The sequence below is a fragment of the Lampris incognitus genome, chromosome 1 (assembly GCF_029633865.1).
Source record: "Lampris incognitus isolate fLamInc1 chromosome 1, fLamInc1.hap2, whole genome shotgun sequence".
Lineage (NCBI taxonomy): Eukaryota > Metazoa > Chordata > Actinopteri > Lampriformes > Lampridae > Lampris > Lampris incognitus.
Genome location: NC_079211.1, coordinates 123889967 through 123904606, shown reverse-complemented (window position 1 = coordinate 123904606; position 14640 = coordinate 123889967). Strand labels below are relative to the sequence as shown.

Sequence of the window (14640 nt, the reverse complement as noted above, 5' to 3'; positions counted from 1 at the left end):
CCTGTTGTGGATATTTCTCACAAATATAGAGGTCACTTGAGCTCTTCAACCCGTCAATAACACACATCTTTCTGCAATGTTCGCCTAAACTATATACTTTCTTTTAGCCCTGTGGCATCTAGGAATATCAGGGACACAAAACACAAAAACTGGAATACTCACAGGACTGTAAAGATTCAGGAAATGTATAATATACCCGTACTATTTCATTGTGTGAGGTGATTGTGAACCTTAAATTAGAAGGGCATTATTACTAAGAAACTAACTAAACCAAAGCCAGTTAGTCCATGGGTCAGACCAGATATTGATATCACCCAAGGTGACACAACTTCACTGGTGCCATTTTATTTGGTACACTAACAGAAGTAAAATAATACATGATAACCTTTCCAAATGAGCAGCTATTTCATTTTTCTTTCAGGAAACCTGTTTCTGTGCCTCTCACGATTGTGTATTTGCCCAGATTTTTACAAATATAGCATTTCAACACCCCTGGTACTGATTAGCCTAGCTTAAACTCTGGGACAGTTCTTAGTTGGCCAACAACCAAGGATAACCAGTACTGTGTACTTCCATTCATTGTGCTAAGCTAGGCTAACGTGCAGCCAGATAGCTTTCTACTAAACACATAGAGGAAACTGGTATCTATCTTCTTGTCTCACTCTGGAGAAGATTGTAAGCTAATTTCCCATAATGTTAGCATGTTCTTTTAATGTATATGTTAATATGATTAGTTAAAGTGGCTACGAGGAACTTTCATCTTGTGTTGATTTTAGCGGCCTCATGTGGACAAAATACAGCTGTTGCATAGCAACTAGGTAATGTATCTAATTGTGGCTATGTAAGATAAATAATGGTAATATGACGCTGGTGAAGCAAAGTAAACTTTGTTTTAGTAGTGTTCATACACCTAAGTTACATGTATTTGTTTGTATGTGGCAGGTGAAAACTGACTGAATATGGCCACTGGTGAACAAGCAAGTTTTTACCCAATACCAAAGCGCCCACGGGTGGAGTGCATTATCCACTGTTCTGATGATACAGTAAAGCTGGTTTCACTACAAAGTGTCGACTCATGGAGAACTCTGCTCAGGGCAGCTCAGATACGAAATCATGCACCAGTTTTGAAACTGGCAAAAGACATTCCTGAGGGACAGATTCCAGCAATCTACTACCACAGAAAGTGTCGCAGTATCTTCACTATGAAGCAAATTCTTGATGGCCTCCTTGCAAAAGAAAAGAAAAGTTGTGTCTCTGCTGAAGAGAAACAATCTAAGAGAGTAGCTCGACATGCTCCAAGTACATCTAGGACTTATGATGCAGAGTGCACATTTTGTCAGAAAAACAGCAAATATTCCAAGAGACAGAATACGAGAGAAGTACTGGTGCAGTGTCGAGAACTGCGAGCTGATGCAAAGATCAGGAGTGCAGCCACAAAGAAAAGGGACAGCAGAATCCTTGCCATTGTGAGTAGAGACCTTGTAGCAGCTGAAGGGCACTACCACAGGTCATGCTATAGACTTTACACAAAAGAAGAGGTTTCCAAAGGAGAGGTTGCCAGCAATGAAGATGATGATGCTGCAGCCCAGTATGAAGCTGCTGTGAATAAGGCATACAATGAGCTATTCCTCTTCATCAGGATGGAGCTTTTTGGCAATCCTCAAGTGATGACAATGACTGATCTCTCTTCTAGACTGGTAGCTTCAATGAACTCCCAAGGCATTGCCCAAGTCAAGGAATCAACCAAGAAGCACATAAGGCGAAACCTGGAGATTGAGTTTGCTGGAGCCTTGCAGATATTCCCTGATGAGAAAGGAAAATTCCTCCTCTATCCCGATAACTTGTCCATGAGGGAACTTGCCAAAGAAAATCAGTCTCTCAAAAGGGAGCTGCAGACCCTGAAAAGTGTCAGTAGACAAGATGTTATAGCCAAAGCAGCCATCAAATTGAGAGCAGACATTAAAAGTCAAGATGTTCCTCAAACCTGGCCGCCTGAAGTCAAACCAGAAGCAGAATGTCCTACCATTCCAGAGTCGCTCATTATCTTCCTGTACTCTCTACTCACAGGCTCAAATGATCCTGATCATGCATCCCAGAGATTGCAGTGCCTTCTGCAGTCATTTGGCCATGACATAGTATATGCAGTGACATGTGGAAATACCAAGCCTTCCAAGCACATTGTTCTGCCATTCAGTGTCAAATCGTTGACAGGAAATGTAGAGTTGATAAACATCCTCAACCGACTCGGTCACAGTGTGTCCTATTCACAGATGGAAGAGATCAACACTGCCCTGTGTCTCCAGAAACTCTCATCATCAGGGAGTGGCATTGCCCTTCCAGCTAACATCCATCCTGGCATATTCACAACTTTAGCCTGGGACAATATCGACCGTCTTGAAGAAACTGTCAGTGGTGAGGGAACATCTCACAGAGTCAATGGGATTGCTGTGCAAGCAAAGCCAGTCAACCCACTTCCTGTCCAACCCATGCCCACTGTTCCCAAAACAAAGAAGAGAAGCATTGATGGACCCCCACCAATGTTACCAACTTACAATGCTGGACAACGGGTAGGGCCACCACAAAGCAAAAAGTCAGATGCCGATACTGCAGCCAATACTAAGCTTGCCAGAGAGAAAAACCTTCTTTGGGTCCTAGCACGCATGTCACAACAAGAAGAACAGTCAGTCAGCAGCTGGACAGGCTTCAACATCCTGACTCGAGGAGAGATGACGGTCATCCCCGACAATATAGGCTATCTGCCTACCATCAATGCTCCAGCGACACAAATGTCTACTGTCAACGAGGTGCTTAACCAGTCACTGAGCATCATGCAGTGCTTAGGCCTGAGGAAGATTGTCTGTGTTTGACCAAGCCCTGTATGCGAAGGCTGTCGAGATCACATGGAAACACCATGACAAGTTCCATGATATCACCGTTAGGCTTGGGGTATTCCACACCATCTGCACACTGCTGGCAATAATAGGAAAGCGTTTCCAAGATGCTGGACTCAAAGACCTCTGCATTGAGTCTGGCATGATTGCAGAAGGCTCAATTGCTGGTGTTATGGATGGCCGCAAGTACAACAGGGCAGTGCGACTACACAAGCTCCTGTATGAGGCTCTCATGCGACTGACCTTGAATGGTTTCCTGTCCTGGTTGGAAGAAACTCACAGGAATGACATGGTTCACCTGAATGAGACACTGAAGACCATTGACAGCCTTGGGAAAGAAGTCTCACAACATGCTTTGAAGGAGGTCCTCGAGAACAGCTCTTGTACACGCATCATGTATCTATTTGAAGTCTACCGTGAGTTCCTTAGAGGTGGAAACGGCAGCCTCTTGAACTTCTGGATGTCCTATTTGGACATGGTTGAAATCTTGTTGGGGCTCATCCGAGCATCCAGAGAGGGAGACTGGATGCTACACTTGGCTAGCATTCGAGCAATGATCCCATGGTGCTTTGCTTATGACAGGATGAATTATGCACGCTACCTCCCCTACTACTACGCCCAGATGTCTGAGCTGCCCATCACACACCCAGATGTGTACACAGAATTCATGGAAGGAGGCTTCTCAGTCCAACTGGGCTCCACCAATCCCTTTGGCCGAATCCCTGTTGACCAAGCTATAGAAGAAACGGTGAACAAAGACACCCAAACAGCTGGAGGGACAAAGAGATTCAGCTTGAAGCCAGGAGCTGTGACCAAATATTATCTCACAGCTGAGTATAGAAGCATGTACCTCAGACAGCTGAGAGACCTGACAGGTCAAGGCAGGTGCAAATGGTCTCATCCAGATCTACAGAGTCCAAGGATCAAGAGAGATGAAGCAGATGTCCAGTCTCTCATGGACCTTATGGAGAATAACTGGCTCAATCCTATGTCCCCTGATGAGACTGATTTGGTTAGCCTCTCCACTGGCAACATGGCTCCACCTGATGTGACCATAGATCTCTTGAGAGCTCTTGAGAAAGGAGAAGAGGCCTACGAAGCATTCCAGCAAACAAGGTTAGATGCAGACCCACCACCTGTGAAATTCCACGACAAGATGACCAAGCAAAGTCTGAAAACATTCTCCAATGTCAGCACAAAACAAGCTCATGGAAAGAAAGCACAGGATGTGGTTCTGAAGGCAGATAGAAACCTTTTGAGTCACATGATCCTGGTGGCTGAAAGCAGGAAGGTGAATCTGAAGGATGTCCTTGCCTACCCATTGGGCCCACTACCATGGGCACTGGCAAATGCTGATGGGTCCTTACGAAAAACAAACAAGGCTGCACTTGCCAGAGAGCTTGAAAAGAATGTATCTCCTGCAGAAGACATCCCAATCCCATCTACTTCCATCATTGATGGGATGAGCCTGGTCCAAAAAATGAATGGCAACAACAAAACCTTTGCACAGGTGGCAGAGTCAGCCTTGACCCAGGTCCTCCATGAGGGAGCACAGAGTGGGAGGATTGATGTTGTTTTTGATGTCTATCACCAGACTTCGATCAAAGATGCTGAACGACTGAACCGGGGTGGAGACATCACTCTCCAGTACAAGAATCTTGCAGGGGGACACCACGTCCAGCAGTGGAGAAAATTTCTGTGCAGTTCCTCCAACAAGACCAGTCTCATCAAGTTTCTGGTGGAAGAGTGGAAACTCCCACGATACAGAGCTATGCTGCATGGCAAGGTGTTGTACATGACCTGTGAGGAAACCTGCTACAAGTTGACAGAAGATGGGTGTGAGGAAGCAGCAGAACTGCACTCCACACATGAAGAAGCTGACACCCGTCTGCTCCTGCATGCATTGCATGCAGCAAATGCGGGCTCAAAGTCAGTTATCATCACAGCTGAGGACACTGATGTCATGGTGCTTTGTCTTGGCTTCCAGAAGGACATCATCTGTCCCATCTACCAGAAGTGTGGGACTCAGAACCGCACACGGTTTGTCGACATCACCAAACTGGCAAGTTCACTTGGAGACAGCATCTGTGACAGCCTAATTGGCTTACATGCCTTCACAGGCTGCGACACTGTCAGTGCATTCGCTGGTCGAGGGAAGCTGAATGCCCTGAAGATAGTGAGAAAGCACACTTTCTGCCAAGAGACTTTTAGTCAACTGGGACAGACATGGAATGTGAGTGATGAGCTGTTCCAGAAAATTGAGCAGTTCACCTGTCGGATGTATGTTGCTAATAGCAGCACTGCTGAGGTGAACAAACTGCGTTACCAGCTCTTCTGCACCAAAAGGGGAGAGGTTGAGTCCAGCCAGCTGCCACCATGTAGAGACTGTCTCTTTATGCATGTTCAACGAGCCAACTATCAGGCAGCAATATGGAAGTGCTGTCTGCAGGGTAACCCTGTGGTGCCAAGCCCTACTGAGTATGGATGGACAGACGATGAAGGCAAGCTGGCCATTTACTGGATGCGCTCCCCACCTGCACCAGATGTGGTCTTGGAAATGCTAACATGCAAGTGTGTGCATTCATGCAAAATGCCAAGCTGCATGTGCCTGTCAAATGGACTTCCATGCACAGACATGTGCAGGTTACAGACCTGCAGTAACCAAAAACAGCAGGATGGTCCAGAACTGGACTTTGAACTTGGGGAGTCAGATGATGAGAGAAACGAGCAGTTTGATAAATGACAGTGTGATGATTCTGATGGTATTACTGTGGTAGTAGTCTATTGATGCACAGGATGTTGATTCTGGACTTGGTTACCCAGAGCTTGATAACAATAATGTAACCATATTCACATATTCCCATTACCCTACCCATTACCATTACATATACCCACTAATGATATGGGATTACATGTATCATTGACTAAGTGTATGTAAATGTCAATGTTGTTTAAAATATTAAAATAGTTCATTACCTCACTATGGTATTCCTTTTTATGATGTATTTTGATTGTGTATTTAAACAAATGTATAGAGACCAGTTTATGACCTAACTGGCTTTGGTCTAGTTCTCATTTAAAGCTCACAATCACCTCACACAATGAAATAGTATGGGTATATTATACATTTCCTGAATCTTTACAGTCCTGTGAGTATTCCAGTTTTTGTGTTTTGTGTCCCTGATATTCCTAGATGCCACAGGGCTAAAAGAAAGTATATAGTTTAGGCGAAAATTGCAGAAAGATGTGTGTTATTGACGGGTTGAAGAGCTCAAGTGACCTCTATATTTGTGAGAAATATCCACAACAGGGCTTGAATGAAAGCTAAGAAGGTCCCCTTTAAAATGATACCAAAGACAATATTATAGAACATTGAAAAATGTCCTGACCATGAGGCTAAACCAGGATATGCACCAGCGTCTAAAATGCAATTTAGTTTATCGGGTGGTTAACTTCATGAGCTGATAACTGTGATACAGCTGCCACTCAGGAATGGTTATCATACCAAAATATCATCTACAGACATGGATCCTTTCAAAAATTATAAGTAAGTTTTGCCACCTTGAGTGTACCGAAATATCGTCTGGCCCATGGACTATCAGTGCAAAAGTATGGAGGTAGATTTGTCTTTTTATTATCCAATCAAAAAATAACTCACTTCAATCAAAAAATATATTTTCAATCAAAAAATAACTCACCTCAATCAAAAAAAATATTTTCAATCAAATAAAAAAGTTATGAGTTATTTTTTGATTGGATAAAAAAAAGACAAATCTACCTCCATATTCCTCAACAAGCGTCCATACGTGACGAGTTGGGAGTGAAAACGGGCTCTCATTGACCACTCGAACTAAAGGACTTCATTACCCAGACACCAGGTCATGCAGCTGTGGTCTGAGGCTGCCGACTGTTCGATTTTTTTTTTACAAAGCACCCTGACGAAATCGATTCAATTTGTTTTTTTAATTATATTCTATTTTTTTTAAATTTATTATAATTTTGAATAAAACTTGGTTAATCGCAATTTGCAAAGCAATCCTAAAAGAACATAGCATTACTTTTTGGCTTGCTGTGCTTTTATGCAATGAATTGTTTTTAAAGATCATTTGTTCAGATCGAGGCTACATTTCACATTCGAGAGACTTGCACCACGGCGGTGTAAAACTGGCCACAAAAATGTTCTTTGCTAATTACAATTAAGAATTTAAATTCGTGTCCTTTTTTTATACCGCAGATACACGTTTTGAGCATCAGCAACATCTCACGGTGTATTTTATTCACCGTGGAAAGTTGTAAATCTGAAATGACAATCCAAAATGAAAACAGTTTGCCTGTGCTTTTTTTCTTTCTTCCACATAAAGCACGTGTTTACATGTTTTGAAGTTATTTTTGGCTCAGATGACAGGCATGTCTATAGTCCACTGATACAGACTTGTCTGTTAAGTTTCGGCGTGGACGAAGATTTGCAAAAAAACATTCACAAAATTATATCGTTTTTGACAAGCCATTTTACTGTACTTGGGAAAACAAGACTGAGTACGTGTCTGCGGTTAACCAATTTAGACCTCCAGTGTATCCATACTGGTGCGCTCGTCCAAAAGAAACGTTAAGGTTTGCGCAGTGCGTCAATATTTGCAGTAGATGGCGCCACTGTTATTGCATCGCATCCAGGCTCCCGGAGACTTTTCTCATGCTTCCAGGTGCTGCAGTTAGAGCCCTTCCGCTCTCCGTACAGGAATTCAGAGCATTACGTCAGTTATCCTGCACACAAGAAAAAAAGCCTCCTCCGAAGCAATTATTTCCTCTCTTTGGAAAGCAAGGCGGACTTTTTTGATTTATTTCGTTTTTAAGTTAACATTCAATAAAGGGATATTTCGAGTCTCGAATGCGTGCGGGGGTAGCATGAAGCGTCCGTCGGTGCATCGTAATCTTTCTGCTCGAGTATGAAAACTTTCCCGAAGGGCTGAACATCGACGACGCTCGTTGCAATTAGATGGAGACACCAGAAGGTGAGCAAATCCGGAGATTTAATGGCCCCGTACTTGGGCTGGCTTTGTTTTGATCGTAGCCAAACATTTAGCCTCCATCCGTCTTTTGCCATTTTACGCGATCTCGTCAATAAAATGAGGACACGTTGGTCCGCTCGTCTGTGTCATACAGCATGTTTATGTGAATAACGTCGGTGTTTGCAGTGCCGCTGAAGTGGCCCTTTTGCTGCGCTAACTCGCTAAAAAGTATCACACACACACACACACACACACACACCAGTTAATTAAGTTTGTATTTAGTGGAGTGAGTGTGTCGTTGCGCCCCGTCGCATGTCCCACAGCATCTTCTCTTTCAAAGTAGTGTTACTTTCCAAGTTTAGCTCATCATAGTGTATTTTCTAAACAAGTGCATCGTGCGTGGGGGACAGTAATCCATCTCCTGTAGCAGGTACAGATGGACATCACTGCGCCGGATGCGGAGGAAGAATCCAGGACTCCTTTCACATGAAGGTTCTCCAAGACACCTGGCACAACGCCTGCTTTCAGTAAGTGTTAAAATGATGCTATTTTAGACAGGTCAGCGAGAGTCCAAGTCTTTTGTGTGTCTCACAATTTGTTTGCACTGACCGTGAATGCTTTGTCATCACTGAAAAAGAGGAAAGGAATTGCACTGAAATGGAGATAATTGTTCCTCTCGGGCCTTCTGGTTGGTCTGTGGTGTGCATAGTAAAGGCCTTGTGGGAAATCCCAGAAGGTTCTGTTTCACAGCCAAAATGTTAGGCCTCTGTTTTCATTTTTCTTATGTAGTTCATGTGGCATGTTGAGGAAAAACGTGCGTCGTTGGGGATGCCACCTCCTGCTAGTGTTGGTCCTACCATATGTGCTGCAGCCAAACACACATGTGTTTACATAGGACAGTTCCTAGTTCATGAATCTCGATCAGCCAGAAAAAAAGGGGAAAAATCCTGCTTTAAAGTAGAGAACTTTGCCCAGATATTTTGTCATTGGCTCTAAGGCTTAATGATTTCCAGGCCCAGAGTTGACATGAACTCTTTGACGTGCTTTTGGCATGTCAGTACCCCATAGGGAGACATCTACAGACCTGTGATAGGATACTAACGTGAGAGAAGACAAAATCAGATTTTGAATTCCCTTTTAAAGAAGGGATTTCTTAAACTTTTGCTAATGAATGCTGATGGTTTTCACTGCTGTCATGCTGGGGAGGGAATGTAGGGCAGTTATGGCAGCTTTGTTAGGGATGTGTGTGTGTGTGTTGTGTGTGTGTGTGTGTGTGTGTGTGTGTGTGTGTGTGTCTCCACACTTGCTGTGTTTAGTTACCACAGACATTGCATAAGAGGTTTTAAGAGTGTCTTGATTGTTGAAAGGGGCTTCATCAAGCAGGGATCTTACTCAGTGACTCTCTCCCTCAGCAAGACCACTCTTATTGACGGGAGTTTGGCACTGGATGCTTTGGCATTTCCCAAAATAAAGATGTAACAATAGAAAGGATTTTGCTTTGACTGGAAGTTGTCCAGTTTGACAGCTGAAATAGTGCGTGCCTTTTGTATTTCAAGAAAATCTTCAATGATTTTCACCCCTTCTAACAAGAGGATCTTATCCGACGCTATAGTGCATTTCAAAGTGCTTAAGTAAGTCTTGATAAAAGGAGAGAGGTGTAGAGACAAATAAAAGTCTCTCTTTTCAATTGTCTTTTTTACACCCCCCCCAACGTTTGGCCACCTTGTGCATAACATCATCTTATCTGGAATCTGCCTCAGTTTTATTTCTACCAAATAAAACCAGTAGATGAAGAATATTTTACAAGGCCTTGTTGACTTTTTCATGTCTTTTAATGAAGTGTGTTGCTTTGTTCTCTGAGGACAAACCCTCCAGCTAAAAAATTGCCATTTCTTCCTGACAACTGTGGCTTTTGCCACCACTTGAGACTTGACACTTAAAGAAGTGTTTTTCTGTTTCATTACAGGATTTATTTAGCTCACAGGGAAGAAAATATTCGTCCACTCCATTTTGAGGACAGTGCTAACTGAAACCCTCCCAAAAAGATCTTTGTTAATCTTACCCCCTGTGTTGTTCCTATTGTCTGCTGTCCACATGGTTCGCTCCATGTACCTCTACCTTGTGTAACATTGCTGAAGGCTGACGTTATTCTTGTTCCAGTAAACCTGGCACTGTCATTGAGGCCTATAGGTAACAGCAGACTCTACCACGCTGCGTTCGGCACTGCTGCATTCCTAGACAGCGATTCAGAGGTGTGGGTTCACTGTCCCAGACTTTGACTGCAGAATCCTTTGTTGTATTCCCAAGAAAAAGATGGATGGGCAAGTAGAGGTGGAAATTGGCCAAGAGTTAAAGATGTTCAAATTATTATGATCCTTTGAGTGACACACTCAATATTAATGTGATTCCCAATCTTCCAATACAGTAAGTAGTCATCATTAGTCATCATCCCTTTTTTTCCACGGGACTTCTGTGAAAATATTAATCCAAAAGCCATGAGAACCATAAAGTGGTAAAAACACCTCCATGCACGTGTGCATGCGCACGCGCGTGCACACACACACACACACACACAGAAGACATGTATGAACCCTGAAAAACCTGTTTACCTTTACCAGTTCTTCCAATTTTTGGTGTTGGTGCCACTTCCCACAGTTTGTTTTAAAATGTGTGTTAACTGTACTAAAGACTTGAATGGTATATATTTTAGATTTTATGAAGTTGGGAATTGCTAGAGCTGTTTTTGTACAGATGTACAGACTGAGATAAAGAGCAATTCTTAGTGTGTGTTCTGTTTTCCGCTCCAGCTTTTATTTACAACACAACCTGCCCTTCTCATTCAGCTGGGGGAGACTCTCTCTTCCTCTTCTTGGAGAGGGGTATTTATGGAGAACATTTGGAGCACAGCAGTCAGAGATAAAGAGATAAGAACCTGTGAAAAGTGAAAGATTCTTTCTATAAGTTGTCAAGGCCAGTTTTAAAGGCCCTCCCTGTTTGTCCCTACATACTCCAACAAAGGAATGCAGTCCACGAGGAATGTTGATTTTTAAGGAAATGAGTAATGTTTACATTTTAGTGTTTGTAAAGGCAAGTCCATTGCATTGTCTAGAGAACTGCCTGAATTTAGCGTGCCCCCTTCCTCATTCTCTTTGCTTGTCGAGCTGAATGGAATATGTTATAATTTTGATAATCATAGAAATTTTTCCACAATATCAATATGACAGTATCTGCATACACATGTTTAAGAATCCAGCTGAGGTTTACCACCTTGAATTATTTGGCAATGTTAAGTATAATATCAAACCAAAATTAGTTTTCAAACAATGTTCCCTTGAATATTTCAGACCTCATTCTGTAAGAAATCTTAGCTAGTAGATTCTTGCTATCATTGATTCAGACAACGCAATTGTGTATGAGAGTATGAATGTTTCCAAATTTCATCCCAATTAAATACCATTGGAACAATGATGAACAGTTAAACTGAATTATTGCCCAGCCCTATTGTCCAGATGCTTCAGTGCAGATAATAATGATAACTTCATGGAAAATCTTGTGTTCTGACCGCTATGGCCCTTTTGTCCAAAAATGTGGCTTGTCATGCCGTGATGAACAGAACACGAGCTAACTTGACAGGATTCGTCCAAAGTTGTCAAAGTGAATCTTTTGTTATTTGCGTCCACACCTGGAGACATCGTACTGAATGTGTCATAAATACCAGTGTATATAAATAAGGCTTTCTTCACACCTGTGTCTTCACACCTGTGTCTATCTTTCTGTTGCCCTCTAAGGTGATTCAGCATTTCATGCCAGCATCTGTATGCATATGTACCCTTGTTTTTGGAGAAAAGTGTGTGTGTGTATGTGTTGTGGAAAAGGGCTTTTGATTGTAGTCATTTGTTTTGTCTGGCTCTGTATCTTGATGGTATGATCTTTTCAACGGTCCGTCGGACAAGATTTCTAGAAGGATGTAAGCAGTAGTCCAGCTGTGGCGAAGGCAGCGCTGTCCATACAGCTCCTTTCATTAATGTGATCTTTATCTTGGCCGACTTTCAGCACCACTTCCTCACATCATCCTACTCTGCAAAGAATCAGACTGAACCTTTTTTCCCCTCTTCCTGTTCATGTGGGGTTTTTCCCCCCCGTGTGTTAGGTTTTTGCCTTCATCAGTGGGAGAATAGTAGATGGGATCTTTTAATCACACACGTCTACATAAGGATGTTTAACAATATTTGAATATGATTAATGCAACTTGATGTTAAAGAATAAAACATTAATATGCCCAGTTGTAATGTAGTGGTTAAGACCGCTGGCTGAAACCTAGTGTTTCCCCTCCCCCTTGGCGTCTCAAAAGAGAAATGAATGTACTCCGTCTATATGACTGAATCCAGCACTGAACAGAACACTTCAACTCTGGCAAAATTCTTGGCAAGGACATCAGTACAGAGAGCCACCACAGCCACTTCAACCACCATCTGATATTTTTCACATTGCATCCTTTTAAAATAATATGTGCTTTCTATTTGCCTTCAGTTTTAATTTTGGGTCTCTTACACACAATCGTAAAGGCCAAACAGTTCTCAGTGAAACATGCCAGTACTTCTTTATTACTTTTAAATACTCCTTGGCCCTGCATGGAGCATCAACATGCAAAAACTGTAAGTTTTTTCTTTTATTTTGATATACTCTTGATCCACATAGGGAAATTATGCTCTGCATTTAACCCATTCTAGCTGTATAGCTAGGAGCAGTGGGCAGCTGCTGTGCAGCACCCGGGGACCAACTCCAGTTCGCCTTGCCATGCCTTGGTCAAGGGCACAGACAGGAGTACTAGCCCTAACATGCGTGTCTTTTTTTTTTGATGGTGGGGGAAACCGGAGCACCCGGAGAAAACCCACCACAGACATGGATGGGGAGAACATGCAAACTCCACACAGAGGATGACCTGGGATGACCCCCAAGGTTGGACAACCCCGGGGTTCAAACCCAGGACCTTCTTGTTGTGTGTTGACAGCGCTAACCACTGCGCCACTGTTTAAGAGAAGAGAGCAGCTTCCCATTATTAGTTTGACAATCTACAGCAGTTAAATTACTTAAATAGGTTTAGGCTCAATATTTTCAACCCCAACCTCTTTAAAGCATTGTCCCATCAAGCCTTTAATGCTCTTGCTAATTAAAGTAGAACCTATTTTTTTGTATATAATTTGAATGATTTCGTTGTATGGCGTTTATCCAAATTATTGTTTTGAAAATGCTTTAAAGGACAGGTTCACTATTTTTGAACCCATATCTCATTAAAATGTAGTCGGGCATCATTTTTAATTGCTCAGGAAAAACTTCAGAGATGGCTTCAGTATAGAGAAAAGTAGCACTTCACTGAATCTTCTTGCTAGATTTCAACACAGTCCAACAGGCAGTTGCTTAAATTGGCTAACAGCAGTTTTTGAAAACTTTTCATAATATTTTCAGAAACTCTTTCTACATCCTGACAGCTATCAAGTAAGTAGAATAATCAGGGAGGGGCAACATGAGCCAGAAAGGGCCGGTGTGGGTTCAGGTCTTTGTTCCAATCAAGCAGGTACACACCTGAGTCTACAAATCAAGGTCCTTAGCAAAGACTATTGGTTGATTAATAGAATCAGGTGTGTAACAGCTTGGTTGGAACAAAGACCTGCACCCACACTGGCCCTTTCTGGGTCATGTTGCCCATCCCTGACTGATGCACCAAGAAAAAAACTCGGGTCTCTGTGGCTGCCTTTGGCATCATAAACGGAGACAGAAAATGTTCTCTGTACACGCTTCTTATCAGCCAATCAGGAAAGTTCTTTGCAAGTCAGCATCTCCATTGGTCCATACTTGCTATAAATCAGTTGCACATTCACAAGGCTCTTAGGCAGAAGTGAGGGGGTGGATTTTTTTGCAGGATGTTTTCAAAACATAGCTAGCTCCTGCTGACTTCTGCTCAGGATCACTTATCCCCAATTTAAGCCTTTGAAATCTGCGATAAATCTCCTTTTCAAAAATTTTATGCTTCTTGAGAATATGTTTTGAGCAAAATTTGACGTGATTTGAAACCATTTTGTACTTCCACACATGAGAGCAGAGTCCTGTAGCCAGACAGTCCCGTAGTGTTGGTTACGACCACATTCTTGCAGAGACTGGTGTGGATTTCGCAAGGAAAATGTACTTGCAGAAGTGCATAATAAAGTGCTAACTTGATAGAAAGCAAGGTTTGGAACAGTTTGTTTTTATCCATCCATCCATCTGAACCGCTTATCCTGCTCTCAGGGTCGCGGGGACGCCGGAGCCCATTCTAACAGTCACTGGGCGGCAGGCGGGAAGACACCCTGGACGGGCTGCCAGGCCATCACAGGGCCGACACACACACACACACACACACATTCATACCTAGGGGCAATTTCGTATGGCCGATTCACCTGACCTACATGTCTTTGGACTGTGGGAGGAAACCGGAGCCCCTGGAGGAAACCCACGCAGACACAGGGAGAACATGCAAACTCCACACAGAGGACAACCCAGGACGACCCATCAAGGTTGGACTACCCCGGGGCTCGAACCCAGGACCTTGCTCTGAGGCGACCGCACTAACCACTGTGCCACTGTGCCGGCCAGTTTGTTTTTAAATCAAACCTATTAAGATTTGCATGACTACACTGTGAATGTGCTGTTTTCAGAAAGCGAATATGATTTTTGAGGCCTTAAGCATTTGCCCCATTGGAGTGTGT

At 42.9% G+C, this 14640-nt stretch overlaps 1 protein-coding gene across 1 annotated transcript in view; it reads left to right on the top strand.

The window, feature by feature from the left end:
• Positions 1 to 7666: 7666 nt before the first annotated feature.
• The window catches only part of limk2 (LIM domain kinase 2), a 59705-nt gene continuing 52731 nt past the window's right edge, over positions 7667 to 14640 (top strand). The window contains exons 1-2 of the mRNA XM_056284851.1: positions 7667 to 7900; positions 8325 to 8424. Coding sequence (XP_056140826.1) covers positions 7885 to 7900; positions 8325 to 8424 — 116 coding nt within the window. The 5' untranslated portion in view covers positions 7667 to 7884. The remainder of the gene's footprint in view (positions 7901 to 8324; positions 8425 to 14640) is intronic.